The 15,507-nt window shown below is 36.7% G+C and overlaps 1 protein-coding gene across 2 annotated transcripts in view; it reads left to right on the top strand.

Annotated features, from left to right (window-relative positions):
• The window catches only part of PTH2R (parathyroid hormone 2 receptor), a 62,699-nt gene extending 47,795 nt beyond the window's left edge, over positions 1-14,904 (top strand). For both annotated transcript variants that reach the window (XM_037523948.2, XM_037523947.2), the window contains exons 8-13: positions 3,651-3,711; positions 6,233-6,299; positions 8,671-8,765; positions 10,668-10,806; positions 12,148-12,189; positions 13,429-14,904. In XM_037523948.2, coding sequence (XP_037379845.1) covers positions 3,651-3,711; positions 6,233-6,299; positions 8,671-8,765; positions 10,668-10,806; positions 12,148-12,189; positions 13,429-13,794 — 770 coding nt within the window. In that variant the 3' untranslated portion in view covers positions 13,795-14,904. The remainder of the gene's footprint in view (positions 1-3,650; positions 3,712-6,232; positions 6,300-8,670; positions 8,766-10,667; positions 10,807-12,147; positions 12,190-13,428) is intronic.
• The last annotated feature ends 603 nt before the right edge of the window (positions 14,905-15,507 follow it).

Raw genomic sequence — 15,507 nt, forward strand, 5'->3', positions numbered from 1 at the left:
AACCAGGAGAAGACACAATACTTCCAGCTTTGTTATTTCTGCATAAAATGATCTCAGTCCAGCAAACATTTTTGGTTATCCATTTAGCAGTAAATAGAATTGAAATATAGAGGTATGGGTTAAAGTCCTCCCACACAAGTCTCCCCCTAGAGATTATTTTGTTTGCTTTTTTTGATCATGTGTCTTATATTCAAAATATGTAATTTATAAAATTTGTTGTTGGAATTATGATAGTCAATAATCTTTATATAATGAGAAATCTTTATTATTGACTTAAAGCAAAATTTAAAAATCTAGAAAAATTATTTCTCCCTTCCCTTGATTTAATACCATTATTAATTCTCTTAAGATTAAAATTTATTTAAGCCACTAGAGTCATTAAAAAACCCCTGTGTATATTGACTCTATTTTATAAAAAATAAGGAACTTGGTTCTCTCTGCTTATGACTTTTCCAGATTTTAAAAATTTAATTTGGGATTTTACTTCTAATCATTTAAAACTATATAGATTATTACTTGTTTAAAATAAAATAAGTTATAGTTAACTTTACATTTACCTCTAAAATAATTTTACATATTTAACTCTATGGGCTCACTTGGCTTCAAGATTCCACCGCCTCTACATCAATTTGATTTTCTACAGCTTCTATATTTGACAATATTTAATTCAGTAAAGATATTTTCTTTTCCATTGTAGCTCTTCTGCTTCAGACTTATCCAGTTTTATAGTGCCTTACTCTGTTCTAGTGTAATTCTGGAATAATTCAATTAGATTTTTTTTAAAGTTTTCTGTTAGCATCCTCTAGTAATTCTATCTCAGGAGAAGGTAGCTATTCTAAAGTTTCATAAATAGACACTCCCCTTTGTAACAACAGAAGACATTCAAAGGGTCTGCAGTTTTCCTGAAAGAGAGGTGTACTCATTTAGTATTGACTTTAGGATCCTAAGAGAGTTGAGAAGATTCTGTGAAAATCATATAGGTAAAGGAGGCTTAAAGCCTCCATTCTTTAAGCCTCCTTAAATAATGAAATGGCAGCTGATAGATACTGAATTCTAGCAACCTGACACCAACAGACTAGGAACTGGAGGCATAGCCTGGAGCTTCATGTCTGAACAGTCACAGAGATTGCATTTCAAAGGAAATACTATTTCTGGTCAGTAAGATTTTGTATGTCTGCAGCAAATCCGGGGATCCATGTCATCATGGTCTCTATTTTTTAGTATCAGTTGTCACTTTATAATTGAGCTATGACTTTATAGTACGAGGAGGGTAAGGCAAGAAGAGGGTAAGGCAGGGGTAAATGTTCTCTGAAGACTTTGGGATGTCCAAAACAAGATAAAAACTACACAGACTAAGACAAGGAGACCCTATCCCCTTTCTTTGGAACATCTCTGTTTAATGCATGGGCTACTGCATTAGTTTTTAATTCAAGAATGGGTTTAATTGTTAAAAAATTTTTTTGCCACTGTTAGCTAATTCAAACTCTTATTTCAAGAGAGAGTGGTAATGGAGCCAAAAGAGAACCCAAACTTACTTATGCTGAGACCAGAAATTTTCTAAGTCACTTATCAGTACTGATATATTTTATGAAAAGTGCTCAACCCTCAAGGTAAATGCATATATTAAGTAAAATTCAAATTTACTTAAATTTAAATTTAAAATAACATCTAAATTGCAAACTTTTCTCATGTCCTTGTGAGTTCTCAATTAAATACAATCATAGTAATAATACTATGATTGGTGATCAACAATCCTTAAAGAACCCCCCAAAATATTTCTATTCTTCATTCTTCCACAGTTGAATCTATGTTAGTCTTGTCATCTTTCCAAGAAAATGAGAAAAGCAATTTCAGTAAGACATGGTGACTGATGTATTTGTTACAATTATCATCAAAAACATAATTTCAACTCAAGTGCCATTAATCAATGTGTGTAGAACATCATTCAGGAAATTGTCTGATCAGGAGATTATAAAGGAAGCAGAAGATAAAGATCTGTAAATGAGAAAATGTGAACATTTTTATCAAAGGCAAACAGACACTCTTTAAAGATGGCCGAGACAGCACAAGAGCAAAGGGCTCTATGCCAGACCTCTCTGAACTGTCCTGCCAGAAGGAGCCGGATTCTCTCCATTTCTAGTAATTTTGTGTTTTCTTCATAGTGCTAATTGATAACTGAAGTTTTGCAATTAATTTTGCTTCCCTCACCAGAATATATTTCAGGAAAACATGGATATTTTTTAGCTGTTCCTTTTTTTTTTTTTTTTTTATCTTCTGAGAGTAGAACAACCCTTGATAGATAAATAGATACTTAGTTGATGTTTAATTGATGTATGTTTGGGTGGATGGATAGGTAGAAAGAGAGAGATAAATGAATACAATATGCAAACTGAAGCTATGAAATAACCAGAATTGGGTTGATCTATTTTGACAAGAATTTCCTGGAATGTAGAATTCAAACAAATTTAAAGAAGTTATATACAAACATTAAATAAAATCAGAATATAATAATTAAATAGTCACACTGTCAGGATTAGGTTAAATTCAGTTAGATGATCAATAAGGAGACCAAAGAAATTATTGCCGGATATCATTTTATTTTCAATTTTTTCCCTGAAGTTTCAATCATCTGAATCTTATTCATTTTTTGCTAAGAAAGAATATATTAAAAATGTATTATTTTAAAGGTACAGAATTTAATATTGTATTTAATAAAAAAGTTCTAAAATGTTTTTTCCTCCTTTGTTAGGTATTTTCTAACCTCTGTAGCACTTTCATTGTGATTTCTCTTCCCTTTTCTTAAGTCTCTTTCATAAATCCACATAATGAAAAGTTATCTGTTAAGTCCTTTTGTCTTCAATTGTAATGTTTCATAAAAGTTATGGTCTGTGATTTTTATGTGTGAGTAATTTCACAGCCTATTAACTATCGCATGATCTGAACAGTTAGCCTTTATTGGGGACCAAGGACTAGCGGAATGTTAGTGTAATAGATTGGCTATTGGAAGATCACAGGTGTTTAACATTTAAGAAGGACAAATATCACATTTAAACCATCAAACTAACACAGTGGCTATCCTTTGCTAACATGTTAATGCATGCAAGTATGTCTGTCTTAAGTCAATATGAACAAAAAATATCAAACCAAAATTGATCAAAATTTCCAGATTTTATAAGTTGCAGTATAGCCTCACTCTCCCTTCACTTTAAAATAAAAAAATGTTCTGTTTTTTAAAAACGATAGCTCCCCCGTACATCCGCATGAGTCCTCTTGTTGCTTCACTCCTTTTTGAGAGCATGTTGGCTGTTGGTGTGCAAGAGTCACAGTGGAATGTAACAGCCATTGCTGCTTCTGGCCCCACAAGCTTCAGTCCCCTCGAATATGGCCTGAGCTTCCATCCCTCAAATGGAAATCAGGCCAACCTGCATCTTCAGACTTTGGGCAACAAATAACGTGTGTATACCTGGTACATTTCTCCAATGGACACGATGAAAATTAAACGGACTTTTCTTATATTTACATATCAACATTCTTCATGTCTGTTTTTCTTTCTCAACTTTTTTAGTATATATTTGTGTGTGGTTAGTATAGGGAAAAAAATCCCTTTACCTTAAAAGAAAGATGGCCTCTGAATCCTTTTCTGATTGCAGGGTTCCCAGCAGTGTTTGTTGCAGGCTGGGCTGTGGCACGCGCAACTCTGGCTGACGCAAGGTGGGTGAGAAAGCAGAGGTTGAGAGAGAGCCCAAGATTTTTTTTCATGGTTCAGATTTCCTGTGTATTTTCACCGTTGCTGCTGTTCTCAATGACACTGCCTTTTAGGGATGTCATATGGGAAATTACCTTGATGTAATGTCACTTAAAAAAAGCTCTATCTGGCAAGATAGTCGCCATCCCACAGGTCATAGAACAGAAAATCTCATGCATCAGAATATGGTGCTTGAACTCCATGGTTTATGAAATGAATTTCAAACATAAGAAGCAAGAGGAAAGAGTTGGGTAAGTTAACACACTCAGGGTATGATGCAAGCAGGTGTAAGGACCACATTACCCTGTTCCCACCCCCAGCCCTTTTTATGGTCTGTGCCAAAGCCACATAACTTGCTGTCTCAGGGAGTTGCAGGGGTTTTATTTTATGTTAAGAGAACACACTGTATTATGCACAGATTGTGTGTATTTCATGACACCAGTTCCCCTTTGTTAGCTCCTGGGAGCCTTTCTTTAACTTGCGCCTACACGTTTGCTTGACCTGCTAGTTATTTTCTTCAGACATCATTTTGAGTGCTATGAAATTAAAAAAAAAAAAAAAAAGCACTTTGGGGATTTGGGGAACACCTGCACTCTATAAGGAAACTTTCACTGTTCTCCAAATTCTGAATTCCACAGATCATTTTTAGGTCTGCTTTCCTACTACTGGCTTCTGATCATTTATTACCTTCTCTCAGTTCTAGAACTTATTGGCTTTGCATTTTTACTTGGCTTTATCTCTATGCTCAGAATTTGTTAGCAGTTGAGGGCCAGTGTTATCTACATGGCTATCATTATTGCTGTGTTTCTATGTGATGCTGGAAAACTTGCTATGTCTGCTACTTGATTTCTTTGGGAAGAAGTTGTTGTGTCAGTAAAGTGATTCTATATAATGCTATAAGAATGATGTCCTGAGATGTGTAACTGTATAATTTAGATTTGGTGGGGCCTAAGGTATTTTCTGGTCCAGTGCCTTCATTTTTGAGAGGAATGAAAATGAGATCCAGAGAGATAAGTTTACATTCTTCAAAATCTTTCTGTTGGCCTGGAGGAAAATTTTGGTTTTGACTCATTCATCCATTCAACAGCTATTCCAGGCCCTGAATGAAGAAAGAAAGCAAACATATTTACAATATATTTTATACAAATTAGATAATTAATTATCATGCTTTCTTTCTTAATAATCATAAATGAAGTCATAAACCATTACTAGTCATAAGTCCTTTCACTGAAAAATTAAGAAATACATTTATTGTTTTTGAGGCAAAGAATCCATAACTCATATATTTTGAAAACTACATCTGACATTAAATTGTGCTCTAAAACAATTGAATTAATGTAAATAATGTGAGTGTAATCTGATTTATGTTTAGTGCCATGTCCAAAGGCAGGTGAAGGGGGCAGACCTGGAGCATCTCAAAGACAGATAAACTCCTTAGTCAAGGAAGAATGGAGATATAATTTTTTCTGATCTGGCCTTTTAAAATTAGAAATCTGATTTTCTCTGAATCTTTTTGAGAAAGAACAATATTACTGCCCATGTAGTACTTAAATTCTTTAGGGATGGGAAGGAAGTAGAAAATATACAACAAACAGGTAAATTATATAATGTGTTTATTGTGGTACTGAAGACTATTTTTTTAAAGTTAAGGATACGATTTATGAGTCTTATGCAAATACGAAATGATTGCCTGTCAAAGATTTTTTAGCTCATTAATTGATGAAGAAACTAGTAAAATGTTATAACTGGTTCAAAGAATAAATAAATGAATTCCATGTTTATATTTAGTAAAATGAACATTAAAAGAAATTTAAAAATACATGCAAAAACTGGTCAATATTTATGGGGTACTAACAGTAACATTCCACCAAACACACCTAATTTTCATTTCTATGAATAAGAATCATTTGCTGTCTGTATTCTGTTGCATTTCTATCAACAAAAAACATTTGCATTATTGTCAAATTTTTACCACATTTCTGTGGATAAGAATGATTTGCAAAAAGGAATGATTTGCAAAATGAAATGATTTGCATTATTGTCAGTATACTAGAACTGAAGTTATAAAATAGATTGCTGTAATTTATGCAGTGACAGGACTTTTTCTTTATCAACAAGTTTTAATTATTATGATTCATTCCAGAGTTAATAAAAATAAGGCATCCATCATACCACATTTAGAAGAGTATAATTTTTTTGTGTGGTTCTGGAAATAATTGTTTTGTTTCACGTTACTATAAAATGTATTCACTAATATTCATAATTCTGGGCTTATCCTCAAATGTTAGCTGATATTATGGATACTAGGACCAATTATACTTTTTTTTTCCCACTGGTTTGGGCATTTTATGAAAATTTTTTTGGGGGGATGTATTTGTTTCTTAAAAGCTTGGGGCTGGAGTTTTTCATAAAACTTAAAATGCTGCTTTGTCTCACTGCCTGTTTCTTTTGCCAATTTATTCATGAAAGTTGTTTTTCTTGTCTAAGATGCTGGGAACTTAGTGCTGGAGACATCAAATGGATTTATCAAGCCCCCATCTTGGCAGCTATAGGGGTGAGTTGAAAGCCTGTATAGGGTTTTTTTTTTTTTTAAGGATAATAATTAAACTGCTGCTACAACCTACAGAAGGTTTGTGTGTCACTTTGTTCTACAAAGGTTTAGGAAAGCCTTACATTACAGCAAGAATTATGTGAGCGTCTGGGACGGGAATCAGACCCTTAGTCATGGCGGACACCGAGTCCCAAGCAGAAAACACATAACTTCCCCTTCATCAGCCAGCGCTGGGGACAACTCTGGGGCTTCTAAATGTTTACAAATACTTATATGTTTAAGCAGTTGGAAGCTCCTAGAAGTTCTCTGCCCCCTTTTACTCTTTATATTTCCCCTTTAACATTCTGATCACCTTGTAGGTCAGACGGAGGAGGAAGGAGGGCATGAGCAGAACAGAGAAATTACTGAGAAGAACCGAGAGTAGATTCATTATGAAGCAATGCCTAAGGCATTTATTTGGCACTTTCCACAAGGAGTTAAAAAATGAGAACAATAAAGGAATCTATTTTATGTAACAAGGTGAATTTCGAAGCACTTGATAGATTCTCTCAAGTTGTTGCTATGACGTTGACACAAGCTCACCTTTAGCAATACCTATTTGCATTGATCCTAAACACTACCATTTCCTGACTGCAAATGGAACCCAGATTGGGTCCCTGAATGAAGGGGTTCAGGCTTTTACTCCTATGATCCCAGACCTGGAGACCTTTTCTTTTTCTTTATTGTGGGTCACTTTGCTGATTCTTGAGCCCCTCAGACATACAAAGGCTTATGCCTTTTCTTGATCTTCCCTCCCAATGCCCATTAAAGCCAGAACTTGTCTCCAGTGGTACCCACATCTATCATATTTCAAATTCAATATAATTGCCTATGCTAAGGGCCTTTCTCCCTCGCTCTCCTGCCCTCCCCTCCCCCCATCCTTTCCCTAACATTTTTGTTGAAATAACGTTGGTTTATAGCATTATATGGGTTTTAGGTGTATAGCATAATATCTATATATACTACATCATGATAGCCATCAACATTTTAGTTTTCTTCTACCACCATGTAACTAATCCCCTTTACCTGTTTCACCTACCATCCAGTGAACCCCCTTTTCTGGCAACCACCAATCTGTTCTCTGTATGTAAGAGTTTGGTATTTTTGGCTTTGTTATTTTGTTTTGTTTCTTTATATTTCACATATGTGTGAAATCATATGGTTTTTGTCTTTCTCAATTTGACTTATTTCAACCTAGTGTAATCCCCACGAATTCCAACCATGTTGTTGCAAATGGCAAGATTTCATTTTGTTTTTTTTTTTTTTTTTTTTTTCAAATTTTTTTTTTTTTAAGATTTATTTATTTATTTATACAAGCACTGGGTACAGTCAGAAGCGCGGGAGGGTGAGAGAATTTACCAGAGCCAGAGCGGGGAGCAGAACAGGCAGACTGACGAAGTACACTGCTGAGGGGAGCAGCGGGCGGCAGGAGAGGTCTGCGCACCATGTGGGACCCTCAGCCGTTGGCCAGCAATCGAACCGGCTGGGAATCGAACCAGCTGGGAATCGAACCGGCGCTGCAGAGGCTGCGGGCAGCCTCACAACCCAGCGCTCAACCATTGCGCCAGCGGGGAGGCCCTTCATTTTGTTTTTTAGGTGAATAGTATTTCATTGTATATATGTACCATAACCTTCTTTATCTACTATTCTGTCTATGGGTATTTAGATTCTTTCCAAATCTTGGCTATCGTAAATAATACTGAATGACCTAGGGTACGTACATCTTTTTAAATTAGTGTTTTCATATTCTTTGGGTATATATCCAGAAGTGAAATAGATGGGTTATATAGTCTTTCTTTCTTAATTTTTTGAGGACTCTTTACACTGTTTTCTAAAGTGACTGCACCAGTTTACATTCTAAGGGCTTTTTCTTACACAAAATCTTACTTGCCTTTGAAAAATTTCTTACATACTTCATTTGATATTTTTCATGTCATACACCAACACTATTATTTTTCTTCCTAAAATAGAGACAGAAACTGAGAATTAATTTCAAAAAAAGCACTTGGTTACATTTATATAATAATGATTACCTTTTATCTTTCCAGTCCGCCATAGAAGTTCATTTAAATTTTGTTTGGGAATTCCCTGTGTATTCTGGCAGATCATCCTCTGATATTTTTAGTTTTTAGTACTGTTGAAATATTTTATATCTTTGTGTTCTCATGAGACAAAATCAAGGATTACTATCTAATATTTTACCTCAGATTCTTTCATTAATATTTATGGAATGTGTAACATTTATTATTTGATTACAAAGACATTTAATTTATGTAAATTTTTGTAAACATCTTAATGATTAACTAATTCTTTGTAATATTACCTTCTCTTTCAGCTGAATTTTATTCTGTTTCTGAATACAGTTAGGGTTTTGGCTACCAAAATTTGGGAGACCAATGCAGTTGGACATGACACAAGAAAGCAATACAGGTAATTTCAGAACAGCTAGCCATATGCTAAACTATTTTGGTGATTACTGTTTAGAGTAAATATTAGATATCAATTATCTGAAATGTCTCTAAGATTAAATGTATAAATGTATATTGTTGTTTAAATTGCATGATTTATTGGAAAAACATATATACACACATATTTGAAATATATAGTAGTCAAAACCTTCAGAATGTGCATAAGCATTTTTTTAATTTGTCCTCAGCAAATTGGGATTTTCCCATAAACTTTGTGATCTACCATAAGGGCTCATGCTGATGATTGTGGAAGACAATTTTATCTACATTCTTAAAATATGTCATAATTGAAAAAAAATGAATAAAATGGGTTTTCTGTATTGTTTCCATTTTTAATTTTCATTTTATTTTATTTTATTTCCCCAAAGATTCATTTATTTATTTATTTATACAAGCACTGGGCACAGTCAGAAGCGCGGGAGGGTGAGAGAATTCACCAGAGCCAGAGCGGGGAGCAGAGCAGGCAGAAGGACTGAAGCACACTGCTGAGGGGAGCAGCGGGCAGCAGGAGAGGTCTGCTCGCCATGTGGGACCCTCCCCCTGCGGCCGGGGAACAGCCAGGAATCGAACCAGCACTGCAGAAGCTGCGGGCAGCTTTGCAACCCAGCACTCAACTGCTGCGCCACCGGGGAGGCCCCTGTTTCCATTTTTTAATCAAATTGCACCTTCCAAATATAAATTTGTTAGAACTTACAAATGTACTGATTGAGGGATGTCCATTATTCAGTTTTTCCTGAAGAAAAGGGCAAATTGTTGATGATTATCAGGATCATTATCAGGGGATCAGCCAGCTGTTAACTGATGCTTCTTTAAGCCTCAAACAAAGATGTTAAAGAAGACTTAGGTCAGGGGCAAAAAAGGGCATATCACAATTTTTTGAAAAAATGTGTCCTTTAAGCAAGAGAGTAGAAGTGAGACTAGAGATTTAGGGGAAAATATTCATGGGAAGTGAGAACAAGCTATCTGATTTAGTATAAAAATGATAGGAAGTGGAAGCAAAGAAAAGAAATTTGCAGGTGGGGAGGCGGGGACAAAGGGGGAGGAGCACAGTGGTCCATGGTGGTGGAGTGTGGGCGAGTCAGTGGTGGATGCACTAAGGTGGTGATACCTGATGGGGTGCCCCAATATTACCTCAGTTAAATAGAAAGAAAGTATGAAGGAAGGATGGATGGAAGGGAGGAAGGGGGAGAAAAAGAAGAGGGGAAGAGGGAGAAGTAGAGGGAGAGAGAGAGAGAGAGAGAAACTGATTTAGAGAAACTGTGGGATCCAAAGAGTTCAGTAAGAGCCCCTGTTAGCTCTGCTAAGTTTAATTTTTTCCCAGCAAAATATCTTTTTAATTTAATTTAATTTAATTTTATATAATTCTTACATCATTTTTCATTTTTGCACAAAGTATGCATCTTCATTTTGGTTATAGTCCCCATACAATTCCCACCCCCCTTATTTTGACCCTAATCCCTCCTCTGCCACCCGTAGTGTGTTTCTAGATTATTGTTGCTTTTTGATTTTGATTTTTTCTTTGTTATAATTAGTCTTTTTCCTGGTCCCTTATTCAGATTTTCTAAATTCCTGCTATGAGTGAGACTATCTGGTATTTTTCTTTTTCTTTCTGGCTTATTTTGCTGAGCATGAGCCCTTCCAGCTCCTGCACCCCTATGTTTATAGCAGCACTGTTTACAATAGCTAAACTATGGAAACAACCCAAATGCTCAAAAATAGATGACTGGATCTGGAAGATGTGGTACATATACACAATGGAATATTATTCAGCAATCAAAAAAGATAAACTCATGCAATTTGCAGCAAAATAGCTCTCAAAATGCTCTCTAAGTGGATTGGTGAAAGGCTTGCTCTTCTCTTTCAGGAAACTTGCCAAATCAACACTGGTGTTGGTGCTGGTCTTTGGGGTGCATTATATTGTGTTTGTGTGCCTGCCCCACTCCTTCTCTGGGCTTGGATGGGAAATCCGGATGCACTGTGAGCTCTTTTTCAATTCTTTTCAGGTAGGTAGCAGCAGCTAGAATTTTGTGGTTCTTGTATTTTTCCTTTTTCCTTCTTTGCTACCTCTTTCTCTGTCCTCTCTGGCTTCCAATAGCCACGAAGAAGCAGTCTGCTCAGGTGCCTGTGCTTTTCCATCCAGCAAGGCCAGGTAACTTTGACCACAGGAGGAGCTATTTCTCACAGACAATTTCCTATGTGGGGGACAGGAGTGCATATTGTTGTAATGTAACACCTGCCGAGAAGGGCTGTGTGCCTGTGCATGCACCCGCACACTTAGAAAAATAAATGAAAGCAAAAAAAGGAGAAGGCAAGAAGATGAAACAAAGGGAAAGGTATACAAAAAAAGGGAAGAACTGCTTCTACACTTTTCTTGTCTGAAAGTGCAATAACCATCATCCCTCACATAGGTTAGTGTGGACACCCCCTTATTCTCCTTACTGTTTACTCATTTACTGTCATCTCCTGTCACCTTAAATCTAGTCTCTATACATAGTCTGAAGAATCATAAAAACAGATATAATCATTTCACTTCTCTGCTAAAAGTATCCAGAGGCTTCCTGTCACCCTCAGTATAAAACCCTACAGGGCAGGGGTCCCACCTGCTTCTGGCCTCACATCATGCTGCTCACTGCTGCTCCAGGGCTTCGTACTTGCTATTCCCATGCTTGGAACACTTCCCCTGCTATTGCTTAGATGACTGGCTTCTTGTCACTCAGATCGGCTTAAATACCACCTTTTCAGAGTCTTCATTGAATTTCCCATCTAGTCTATTTCCTCCTTTATTTTCTTTTACTTCACGTATATTACCAGCATACACCTTATTATCTGACATTTTTTTCTTGTGGCTATTGTTTATATTTATCCATCTGTCTTTTCTTCCAGACTGTAATCTCCAAGAGAACAGGGACCTTGTCTGAATTGTTTACATCTTATATCCCTGTCATGCTGAGCAGCTTGCAATATTTTTGAATGAAGAAAAAATTTCTTTGTGTTTTCACTGTATAATATTCTATGTGTAGAGTTTCCAACATTCACTGTGTATAAATATCACTTACCAACTAGGAGATATTCCTTGATCTTTGAGTGACAACATAAATGAATCTAATATAATAGAAATCATTCTTTATATATTTTGGAATTACTTGTTTGGTTAAACTGACATCAGGATAGATCTCAGACAATTGTTAATATAAACTTATGGATTTAGAAACAGCAAGAGAGGATATTTGGAATATTTTCACATAAGTTTTCAACTTGTACATCTTGACTTGACACAAGAGACTTTAGTGTTGTGATCTTCATGCTTTGTCAAGCCACTAACAATTTTTGTTGTCGTTCCCCAGGGTTTCTTTGTGTCTATCATCTACTGCTACTGCAATGGAGAGGTGGGTTTGAAGGAACCTCAGACTTACAGCAGGTCTAGCTCTGAATAAGCTAGTAAATGGCCCTCATGATGTGATCTTAATCTCTTTAGAATCATCAGGAGTTATATGGCAGAATGGGCAAGGTGAAGGGAGGTATTTTAATCACAAGTAATTTTGACAAAGCAAGATTAATTAATGTAAATAAGCAAAGGTCTTCTTCCTCTCACCCTTTTCAATGTCAATCCTGGTGCAAACCCTGATATCAAAATACGCCTGGTTGGCGTGCAGGTTGATAATGGAGGTTGTTAATACAGTGGACTTTGTATTCCATTGAATGCTTAAATGTATATTCAATTTCAAGTTCTAAAAGGAGCTTAAATATGTTTCCCTGGGACAAATCTATCAGCATACATTAAAAAAAATTGAGGTAACATTGATTTACCATACTGTATCCATTTCAGGTATACAGCGTCACACCTCAACATCTGTATACACCACACATGTCCACCACCAAAGCTCTAATTGCCACCTACCACCATTCAACTGATCCCCTCCACCCATTCCACTAACCCCATATCCCCCTTCCACTTGAACATTTGGACATGTTTTAAACCATAAAAGGGTAATGGGACAATGTCAGTTCATTGAAGAGTTGGCTGGAAAGAAATAACTCTACTGTTCCTTGGGTGGCATCAGCTTAACAGGTTTCTGCTGCTTCCCATTGAGCTTGCAAAGAAGCCCCCTTAGGGAAAGTGGCAATAGCAGTAGACTGGAAACAAGAGTTCCCTCCCGCCCCCGCCCCCCCCCCCAATTAGGGATGCATTTGCAGTGCTTGCTTCTCACTCCACAGTCCTTTCCTGCCTTTACTGCTTCAGTGTGTCTGCACACGGATAGCCTGGTGGTTACATTTCAAGTTGAGTGTCTTCCAGCCACTTCTCATCCACAATGGCACTATATCTCTTTCTCCTTCCAGTGGAGTCCTCTTTTTCCTCTTGCACAATCAGATATTTCTATTGATTGCATTTCAACTTCTACTAAAATACTAACCTGGACAAGCCCCTTTATTTCAAGTCTCAGTCTGCTCATCTCCAGTAATAACACCTTTGAGGGGTAGAGAGAGTATATATAGAGTTAGTTCCCGGCAACCAAACTGAGCCTCAGTAATTAGGACTATCATTGAAACCAGGGCAAACATTGTCTAACTAGGCTGCAGGATCTCCCTGCCAGTTTCTGATCCACATTCTGGTTCTTTCGACTTAGGTTCAGTCTGAGATGAAGAAGTTGTGGAGTCGGTTGAATCTCTCCATTGACTGGAAAAATGCACCCCCGTGCGGCGGCCACAGGTACGGCTCAGTGCTCACCACCGTGACCCATAGCACCAGCGTGGTGCTCATCTCCAGCAAGGCGACCAAGACCGCCAGCCGCCAGCCCGACAGCCATGTGACTCTGCCCGGCTACGTCTGGAGTAACTCGGAGCAGGACTGCCTGCCACACTCGATCCACGAGGAGACCAAGGAAAGTACCGGGCAGCAGGGGGAGGGTATTCCAATGGAGGAGTGTTCCAAGTCGTTGGACTTTCATTCATACCCTGAAGGAAACAAAGGAGAAATAGAAGATGTTCTCTGAATCAGCATCTGCGGTTTTGAAGAGCTGGTGCATATGGTTGCATGGAAGAAGCTGGTGGTATTCCTCTATTGAGTCCCAGAGCTGAAAATTCAGGGCTAAATTTTACTTCACAAAAGTTTTCAGGCTCCCTGAATTGATGGCTATAAATACATACTAGATAGACAAAAAAGAGGTGTCAATGAGTAGTTTGTTACCTTATTTGGGCATCAATTTCTCTCCTAAACCATGTGTGCTACTTGCTGGGTTTTTTTTTTTTTGTTGTTGTTGCTGTTGCGGTTTTGTTTTTTTTTTGCTGCTTTTGGGTACAAAATGTTTTAAAATTGTTTGATTCTGGCATTCATAAATATCACTAAGTATGATAGAGATCATTTAGTATATGCCATTTTTCCTTTTAATCAATGAACATACTCCTTTTTTTCATTTGAATGGCTTCTAGCATTGTGTTTTCCTTTTGCATAGGAGCAATTAGGGCCTGAAAATGTTGAAAGACTAAAGATATAAGAACGAGTATGCACTGCAAAGTAAGTTGGCTGGATTTTTGATATAATAATAAATTAGTGAGAGTTAAGCTTGTTTCTTTCTGGGAACAAAGAAAATTACTCAAGATTGCCCATATTCCACCTTTTGAATATCACCTCTGTAACCAGCTAAATGACAGGTCTTCCTTCACTCTTCTTCTTTGTAAAGCTTGACCTGTCACAGCGTTTCTCAACCAATGACCTTGAATTTGCAAACATTTGATTGTGATTATATCACTAGTAGATCTCATTACATCTTAGCTTCTCCCCTTCTTTGTTCTATTGTTGTATTTTAGATTGCATGTGGGCTAAATTAAATGTTTGTTTTGAAAACACACTTGGTCACTTTTTACAATTTTCACTCAACATCTCACTTTATCCTTTGGGCACCAACCAAATGACCCTTCTCCAAACCCACAGAGATCAGCATAGAGCTCTGGTACTTTACTAAACTTGAAATTTTATCAACCATTTTGATGAAAGAATTAACAATAATTACAGGGATGAAAAAAAAAACATGATTATAACCTTTTATAAAAGCATTTTTATCTCCCAATATTTCATGGCTATCAGTATAAAAATAACTTGAATCTAAATTCTTCTTTTAATTTCACCAAAAAAAAAAAATCTAACTAGAAATATAAACATCTACATCCTGTTCTTAAGCTGCCCCATGAGACCATGGAAAATTTGTCCAAGAGTTGTTGCAAATATGACTTTCAACAACTTTACTCATCTCTATGGCATTTAAAAATAGCTTTTGTACAGGTTTTCATTTATTCACTATTATTAAAGCCACTTAAAGCAATGGCAGTATCTATAAACGTTGCAGAATGCAAAATGGCAAACATTCTTACTGTTCACTGATTTTTTGTTTAATGCTGTTAACATTTAACATTCAGCTCTACTTAGACTCCTAATCTCTTCCAAAACCACATTTTATTTTGGGTGTTCTGTAGCAATTTGGGTTATTGATTTCAATGGCTAAATAAAGGACAAATTCATGCACGAAGCTATATTATTTAGCCTTTTTTCCCTCCAGACATGCAGCAAATCCTGATCAAAGACCAAAGTGTGCTTACCCTGACCTCCTCAGAGTATAACAGTAGATATCTTTACCTCAGGAAAGTGCCAACTTAAGCTGGCAAAAGGCAGGCACCCCCCTGTTCAGCTTAGTTTGAGGGGCACAAGAAGC

This window comes from Talpa occidentalis, unplaced genomic scaffold, assembly GCF_014898055.3.
Source record: "Talpa occidentalis isolate TD23 unplaced genomic scaffold, MPIMG_talOcc4v2.1 talOcc4.3, whole genome shotgun sequence".
In the NCBI taxonomy this organism is placed as follows: domain Eukaryota; kingdom Metazoa; phylum Chordata; class Mammalia; order Eulipotyphla; family Talpidae; genus Talpa; species Talpa occidentalis.